This window comes from Leucopleurus acutus (genome assembly GCF_964270905.1).
Source record: "Leucopleurus acutus genome assembly, chromosome: 11".
NCBI lineage: Eukaryota > Metazoa > Chordata > Mammalia > Artiodactyla > Delphinidae > Leucopleurus > Leucopleurus acutus.
In genome coordinates, this window is record NC_139152.1 from 3,944,797 (window position 1) to 3,953,547 (window position 8,751).

Sequence of the window (8,751 nt, forward strand, 5' to 3'; positions counted from 1 at the left end):
AATACACTTCCTGCTGAGTTGTGTTCAGAGGAGTTGGAAAGCCACTGCTGTCAGTTATAGTGACCCCAGCCAGAGGGGTCAGCCCGAGGGAATGTCCCCCTTCACATTTCCTTCTGTAAGGGAACAAGGGCAGAGTGATCATTCAGTGTCTGAGAAGCAGAGGAGGACACTCGCTAGGACAAACAGGTGTTTATTCAAATGGAGAAGCCACTGAGCTGAGGGCCTCCTTGGGCCTGGGTCTGCGATTGCAGAAGCAAAGGAGGCAGAAGGGAGAGGGGACAGGGAGAGGCCCGGGAGAGCAGGGGTCGAGGAGCAGGGCCAGAGGGGCCAGCGCACTCTCACACCTGTGCCAGTGAGCCCCTCTCCTCTCCTCTGGGTGCAGAGGACTCAGCTGAGAAAGGTATGGCCAGGGCTCACTGCAGATCCTGGTTCTGCTCAGATCTAATCTACTCCAGGCTCAGGGTTTTGACTCCGAGCTGAGTGGCCTAGTCCCCTGGTCGGGTTAGTTACACCACTGTCTTCCTCTCCCCTAATCCAACATATGTGAGACTCAAACCAGCCAGAGGGGCACCTGGGGGCCTGGCCCTTTGAGGTTTGGGCTCGTCACAGGGAAGGTAGCAAAGCCTCCTTGTGTCTTTGCTGGACTCAGGGCCGGGGTGGGGGGGTTGGGTAGACACTGATGCCAGAAAAAACCAGCTCAAGCTCAGGAGGCCAGAGATGAGGGGTGGGAAGAAGGTCTAATGAAGTGGATAGTTCTATAAATAAGAAGGAATATTGGTCAGGTTAAGTCTGGATCCTGGCAACGTCACCATTCCTGTCTGCCTTGGGGGGCAGTTCCCCACAGGCCTGTCCACACATGCCCAGTGGGTGAGGAAGCAGGTGGAGGGTACGTATCTGGAGTAAAGAGTAGAGGTTTACCCAAGGTTTGCGCAGGGCATCAACTAATAACTGGCTTCAGACATTGGCAGCCCCAGAAGAGGCAGCCGATGAAGGAACCCCCGGCCCTCATGGGCTAGGCATTCCTCTACTGTTGTGGTGACCATTTCTCTCCCGCTCAGCTGTGCGCAGATCAGAGAAGTGGACACAGCAGGGCCAGGGGCCCGGGCCGGGGAGGGGGGCAGGCTAGTTGTGAGGTGAGCCACGCGGAGTCAAGGCCTCGACGGTGTGCGGGGTGGACGGGGCAGGCAGGGGCCAGCAGCAGGCTGTAGCCTTGGACTCGGGCCACCCCATGCTGTGCCAGGGGCCCAGTCAGGACCCCGCTCTGCTGATGTCCTTTTCTGCAGTCCTGACTTAGCTCCGCTCTTCTTGGGACGGCGGGGATGAGAGAGGACGGGGAAACCAGAACCCTGAGATCGCGGGCCCTCTCCAGGGAACATTCCTCCTGGGGGATGGGGCAGGTGCTGAGAAGCAGAGGAGTGTGGCCGACTGGGAAATGGGAAAGGGGCCAGGGTGGTGACAAGAGGGACAGACCCAGCTGTCCCAGCTACCTGGCTCTAGTCATGCACCATCCCCCCATGGCTCTTCCCTTCAGGCAAGGAGCTTTCCCCTGGGGACCATCTGGGGCAGCGGTCACTGGTCCGGCTCTTGGTGCAAAGGCAGGAAGGGCAGCTCAGGGAAGGGGGCTTTCAGCCGCAGCACGTGATGCTCCAGGTCAATGCAGCACTGTGGGGTTGGGGGACAGTGAGCTCACCTGGGCAGGTAACCCCTCTCCCAGCCACGCTGCTTTGTTCCCCTCCGCCTTCCCACAGCACCCTGCTCTCTTCTCCTCCCTGTTTCTATTCACCTGGACCGCTATCATGGAGGGACCCAGTTCTCCATATTTTTCACAAATAAGGAACCTCTAAGCATGGAGGGTGAAATTCCACATCTCCAAGTCCGTCTCATCGGAGCCTGGCCCATGCTTCCACACCCGTGCCCCCTACTTCTTTTTCCCAGCCCTCGGGGTCAGGCCCTGGGTGTGGGTGTCAGCACGAGCATCCTCCTTACCTTGAGAGAGAGCAGAGTCTGCAGGCCAAGGCAGAGTTCAGGACTCTCCACATCTGCGGGAACCGTTTGAGAATGCTGCTGTCCTGTCAGCACTCGCCCCTTCTCTGCTCCCCCCACCACCCCAGGCCAGAGAACCTTGGGGATAATCAGAGCATCTTTGGGGGTACCTTGTGTGTGCTGGCAGGAGCTGACAGGCTCTGCCTTCGCCCCGCCCAGGAGGGAGAGCTGCAAGAGCAGAGACGCGGGGATGCTGACGGAGAGGGGACTTACCTACCACCTGGGCCGAGCACGCCACGGTTGCCTGGCCCAGCTGTAGTTCCAGCTGCTCCACCTGGGCTGGGGGCCCAGGCGCCAGGTCCCCAGATGGGGCTTTTAGGACCCTCTTCCCTAACCTGTGGTTGGGAAGCAAGGCTTATGGCCACCACAGCCCCCCATGCCGCTAGTCTGCTAGTGTCCCTCCCCGCCACGCTTTGGGTTCTCAGCCAACCCTGGACCCACGTGGGGTCTAAATCCTGTCTTCTCTGCCAGAGCCCCTGTCACCTCTTTTCAAAAAAGTAACAGCTTGGGACTTCCCTGGTGGTGCAGTGATTAAGAATCCACGTGCCAATGCAGGGGACATGGGTTCAAGCCCTGGTCTGGGAGGATCCCACATGCCGTGGAGCAACTAAGCCCGTGTGCCACAACTACTGAGCCTCGCTCTAGAGCCCACGAGCCACAACTACTGAGCCCATGAGCCACAACTACTGAAGCCCACGTGCCTAGAGCCTGTGTTCTGCAACAAAAGAAGCCATCGCAATGAGAAGCCCGCACACGGCAACGAAGAGTAGCCCCTGCTCGCCGCAACTAGAGAAAGCCTGTGCGCAGCAACAAAGACCCAACACAGCCAAAAATAAATAAATTAAAATAAATAATTTTTTTAGAAAAAGTAACAGCTTTATTGAGATACAGTTCATATACTGTGAAAGACACCCTTTTTCTTCTTTTTTTGTCTGTGCCACGTGGCCTGTGGGATCTCAGTTCCTGGACCAGGGATTGAACCCAGGACACGGCAGTAAACGCTCTGAATCCTAACCACTAGACCAGCAGGGAACTCCCAAAAGTCATCCTTTTAAAGTAGACAACAGAGGGACTTCCCTGGTGGCGCAGAGGTTAAGAATCCGCCTGCCAATGCAGGGGACATGGGTTTGAGCCCTGGACCGGGAAGATCCCACACGCCGCGGAGCAACTAAGCCCGTGCGCCACAACTACTGAGCCTGCGCTCTAGCGCCCACAAGCCACAGCTACTGAGCCCACGTGCCACAACTACTGAAGCCCGCACGCCTACAACCCGTGCTCTGCAACAAGAGACGCCACCGCAATGAGAAGCCCATGCACCACAACAAAGAGTAGCCCCCGCAACTAGAAACAGCCCACACGCAGCAACAAAGACCCAACACAGCCAAAACTAAATAAATAAAAATAAAGTAGACAACAGAGTTCTGCAACCATCACTAATTTCAGAATATTTTCATCACCCCAAAAAGAAGCCCCCTCCCTACCCATTCTTTTGGGCCCCCGTCTTACCCCAGGCGGCTGAGGCATCCAGCGGAGATCTGATTGTAGTGGGTGCCCGTGTCCACAGCCACCTGAAGAACCTGGTCCTGGCACTGAGAAAAGGGGGAGGGGAGGGGACTCCGTGAGTCCCCAGGGGGTAGGGGGGAGAAAGAGTTGGGACTGGCTCTGTCACCTTTCCCAGCCCCTGATGGGTCCCCTTCAGAAATGAGTGAAGGGCTGGGAATTCCCTGGCGGTCCAGTGGTTAGGACTCCACGCTTTCACTGCCAAGGGCACGGGTTCAATCCCTGGTCGGGGAACTGACATCCCACAAGCCGCTGAGTGCGGCCTCCGGCCCACAAAAAGTGAGTTAAGGGTGTTTTTTATGGGACTCACACAGTTGAGCAGAAATGGGTCAGATACGGAATCAAGAAAGGAAGTAAAGCCGCAGGCGGTGAGAGTGTACTTTGGGGAGGATTCGCCCCGAAGTGTAGGTCTGTGCCTGTGCTTGTTGACAGTGGTGCCGAGGGCCTCCTGTTAGAGGAATCGGGGGTGGGCATGAGGAGGGATACCTGGTTAGGAAATTAGATGTGGGGAACAGATTCGCCACCGCAGGCGAAGGAAGACAAGGTTGCTTCCTTTTAGATAAAAACAGACGTTTGGGTTTGCACTTGGATACCGCAAAACACATTGTTTTCTCCTTCCACGCTGTTTGCTGAGGTCTGCTGTGCGTGGGCACGTGGAAGGGGCAGCAGGGGAGGCCGCTCCCCAGGATGCAGGGGAGCGGAGGGGCACCAGTGCACGGAGAGTGTTAAGGCTGTGGGTTATGAGTCTAGAGCCTTAGATGTTGAGCCGGAGGAAAGGCTCTTCCATCGGGAAAGTCAGGGGAGCTTTCCCGGAGGCAGTGACAGCTGAGGCTGGAAGGATCGGAGAACGTGGACCTAGGATGACAGGCAGAGGAAGCATGGAGCAAGGATGGGCGGAAGGGAGGGCTCGGCTCGGCGTCGGCTCTGGGGATGACAAGGCTGTGATCCGGAGCACGTGAGCTTTCGCGGGAGGGCTGCGTTACCCACACGTGCGCACCGTGTGTGTGTGGAGCACACTCACGTTTAAAGATGATACTTTGCTCAAGGAAAGGGAGTCGTGCACACCTCGGAAAGACGGGGCGGCGAGGGGCGGGAAGCAAAGGACACGGAGGATCCCAGTCTATGGCCCAGCCTGGGGAGAGGGCTCCCCCATCCCTCCCTCACCACTGGGGCAGAAGGGAGAGTGGGTGAGGGGAGCAGGCCCGGGAGGGGGGATCTCACCTTGCAGTTGACCAGAAGAGCTGGCCTCTCTGTCTTGCTGGTCTTCCTCCTGGTCTCCTGGCCGTGGATCGCGGCCTGCACCCCCTGAGGCCGGCTCGGGTTCCCCTCCACGAGACGCCTCTGGATCACGTTGTGCGGTTGCTGCTTCCATCACAAAACGTGCAGATGCTCAGTTCCCTCACTTTACAAATCCCAGGCCGTTCTCCCCAGCCCCGCCCCGCTCCTGAGTCTCCTGGGAGTAAGAAGGGGGAGAGCTTCCCCAAGGATCCCAGCAGTCAGATCATTAGAGCAGAGCTAGTCCCAGTATCAAATCATGCCGTTTTCCAGGACCCCAATGTATTGCTCGGTAATGGAGAGATGGGGAGGGGGGAAGGGTCTCTCCTCGGTTAGACAGACGGGACATTTCAGGCACTCGCGTGATGCTGGGGGGGAATTCTGTCTCAAGTCTACAACACATATTCTTGGGGACATTTTTTCTTTTTTTCTTCCTCTGACCTCATCCTCTGTGGGAGGCAGATCCCAGAGTTGATGGTGTGATGAAAGGAAGTCAAAGTAACAGGAACAAACAAAAAAGAAAAAAAGTCCAAATCTAAACTAGGAAGCTGGGGGAGTTCCCTGGTGGTCCAGTGGTTGAGACTTGGTGCTCTCACTGCCGGGGCCCAGGTCCCATCCCTGGTCAGTGATCTAAGATCCTGCAAGCTGTGAGTTAGGGCCAAACAAACAGCCTAGGAAGCTGGGCGTCATCCTCACCGTCCTTCACCTGAAGCCACCCCGCCACGCCCAGTCACGTCTAAATTCTGCCAGCTTCGCCTCCTGTATTTACGTCCACCTCTCTTTCTGTTACTGCTTCGCTCACACCTCAGCACAGCTCTCCTGAGTCCCTGGGGCGCCTGCCTAAGTCCATAAGGACGCGTCGCTCAAACCCGCCTGCCCAAAGCCTGGGAGCCCCTGAAACTCTTGCTCCTCCAAGTGCCGTCCTCAGACCAGCAGCGTTGCCACCACTAGAAAGCTCCTAGAAGTGCAGAATCGGGACCTACTGAACTGGAGCCTTGTTTCAACAAGATGCCCAGAGGACCTGTGTGCACAGTAAAGTCTGAGAAGCACAAAGCGACATGTCAAACTAAGCCTGTCACTCCCCTGCCTAAAATCCATCAGAGCCCCCCCCTCCCCACCGTGCTTACATAGAGGTGACAGCCCAGGTGACCCGGCCACTGCCTCATCTCCCCCACCCCCCACCCTCGCTGTGCTCATCGGCCCCAGCGCCCCCTCTGGCCACCTGGACCAGGCTGCCCGTCACCTCCATGCCTTTGCTCCTGCACGCCCCTCCTTCTGAAACTCCTCTTCTCACCCTTCTCTAGGCCAGACTGGGCCACTGGCTCAGGAACTACTCTTTATTTGGACAGAGGCTTTTATTTTATGTCTGGGGTTCCAAGTGCATGCTGTAATTCACGCAGGGTCCACCTCCTCCAAGAAGCCCTGTCTGACTTCTTCCCACTCTTCCCTCCACACACCAGGCGGGGACAGCGTCCTGTCCCATGGCCCCCTTTGTCACGCGTCTCAAAGCTGTTATCTGCCCTTGAGGTCAGGTCTGTATCTCATTCCTCTTTGCATCACAGGGCTCAGCTCAGCATACAGCAGGCATTCCATAAATGCTCACCGAGGAATGACTGTGTCCCTCCAGGCTCCACACATGCTTCCCCACCTGCCCTCTCTCCTTGGGAGCCTGGGATTGTTTTCCTACCCTTGCCTTAATGAGGCCCTTGAGGCTGCTCCCGCCAACAGGCTGCCAGCAGGAGACCTAGCTCTGGGAAAAGGGCAGCAGCGAGCTCTGGGAGCGGCTGGGAAGGGCAGCTCTGTGGCTTCCAGCTCTCCTCCCACCTGTCCCACGAGGGATGCAGGCTCAGGCCCCCAAATGCTGTGTCTTCACTCCCAAAGCCATGCAAGGTAACTGCTCCGTGTCGGTCCGGGAGGTCCTGAGGGCAGAAGGCTGGACCTGCCACGCTGGGGTGGCAGTGTCAATAGAGCCTCTTCGCCAGGGCCGAGCAGATGAGGGATGGGCCGCAGAGGGCAGAGGCTGTGATTTCCTAGCCACTGAGAGCCGAAGAGCCTGCTTCCCTGCTCCCTCTGTTTCTCAGCTCTGCTGGCTCTTTGCAAGGAGGTTCTCTGAATTGAAGTCTCAGTCTGGTCGCCTTTCCCCTTGCGGCGCTGCTGGGCCGGGCTCCTGGAGGGTGAACATTTGGCTGGGAGGAATGTGGAAAGGTAGGGCTCTTTCAGGAAATGCAGTGAGGGGCTGCATCTGGCTCCAGGTTTCCGGGGAGAAGGGGCTGCCAGAGTAGCCTGGAAATGGCCCCATACACCTCACGTTGCAGGAGTCCCTCCTCTCAGACTCCCTGCCCGAGAGGTGAGAGAGGACAGAGTACCGCAGCCTTTCTACAGAAGCCCTCTCGTCCTCTGTGAGCCGGAGGCCGGAGCCATGGCATCTTCTCCGGACCTTGTGGGTCTTACTTTCTCTCTCAGGCTAAATGGAATAGTAAGAGTAGCTGGAGGGACAACAGCCTTTAGACAGAGCTCCCAATTATCCAGGCACTCTGCTAAGTCCTTTACAGGTTTAGCTCATGTAACTCTTACATCCCTGTGAGGTACATCCTGTTAATTTGATCCTCACGTAACACATGAAGAAACTGAGGCTCAGAGACATAAAGAGACTTGGCTGAGTTGATAAGTGCCAGAACCAGGATCTGAGCCCAAGCATCCCGGCTCCGAGGAAGGCCACTCTCGCAGCCCCTCCCTCTGTCAGAGGGGAGTGAGTATATGCAGCTGTCCCCTGACTCACCCACCCCTCGGTGTCGCTCCCTGACCCCGTTCCCTCGGGAGGCCACGCTGCTGCAGGGGGGTGGAAGGAAAGGAGGCTGGAAGGGCCACTGCACCTGCAGGGAGCAAGGGGGCCCTCAGGAGCCCGACGCCCTGGCAAAAGCCGTGGGAAGCCCTGGTGTTCTGGCGAGGATGGGGCGGGGGGGCACCGAAGGTCCAGTCCCAGTGTGAGGGGACCTGTGGCGTAGGCAGAGGAGGGGATCGCGACCTTGAACCCGCCGGGCCCAGCGGTAAATGACTGCTCCAGGGGCTCCCGGGCCCCACAAACCTCTGCTCTAACAAGTGCTCCTCTCTGCCCCCCTAAGACAAGCCTGGGGCTCTTTGGGGAAGCTGAGCAATAGATAGGGTCCCCCAGAGCCACCAAGCCGTGGGAACACCCCAGTGAAGAGCCGGGCACGGTCAAGGTGAACCCACAGGTCAGGGCTGCCTCTCCCCTCCCTGCGGGCAGGGAGGGGCAGCTGGAGGCTGGGGTCTGCACCCTCCGGCAGAGGAGAGAAGGGACCCCGGCCCCCCGGGGGTGGGGAGGGGGGAGGGCAGCCTCACCCAGTCTTTGGAGGTGCCGAGCCTCTTGAGGCCGTCCAGGGGGAGCAGGTCGGCCGAGTCCTTGTGCAGGAACCGGGTGGCCTGTCTGTGCTGGCGCTGCCGGCTGCTGGCTCGGCCCCGCAGCTCTGCCTCCTGTCCCCTGTCCCCGGCATCTCCCTCCTCCCTCGGGGCGTCCGGCCGGACGCTCATGACCCCCGCGGGCAGGCCGGGGGCTCCTGAGCAGTCTTGCCCACCGTCCTCTCTGCTTCCTCCACCCAGCAGCTTTCTGCCTGCAGCTCTCCCAACCGGAGGGCCTCAGCAGAGGGAAGAAAAGAGGAAGTAAATAAATAACGTGCAGGAGCGGCGACGTCAGACACCAATTTCCAGAGCTTGCAGTAGAGGGAGCGGGGCTCCGGCTGGAAAAACCCAGCCCTGGAGGAGAGGGGGCGCTGGCAGGGCTGCAGCTGGTAGGCTCTGCAGCCTCGCCAGCTCCTGGGTCCTGACCGGAGTGGGCGGCCGCGGAGTGCTTGTGTG

At 58.6% G+C, this 8,751-nt stretch overlaps 1 protein-coding gene across 1 annotated transcript; it reads right to left on the reverse strand.

Annotated features, from left to right (window-relative positions):
- Positions 1-1,569: 1,569 nt before the first annotated feature.
- NRIP2 (nuclear receptor interacting protein 2) lies at positions 1,570-8,427 on the reverse strand (the record flags this gene model as incomplete). The annotated part of the gene is made up of 6 exons (XM_082849712.1): positions 1,570-1,662; positions 1,987-2,039; positions 2,257-2,378; positions 3,550-3,632; positions 4,825-4,965; positions 8,239-8,427. 6 exons carry the CDS (start codon positions 8,425-8,427, stop codon positions 1,570-1,572), a joined length of 681 nt encoding a protein of 226 aa, XP_082705838.1.
- Positions 8,428-8,751: the final 324 nt, after the last annotated feature.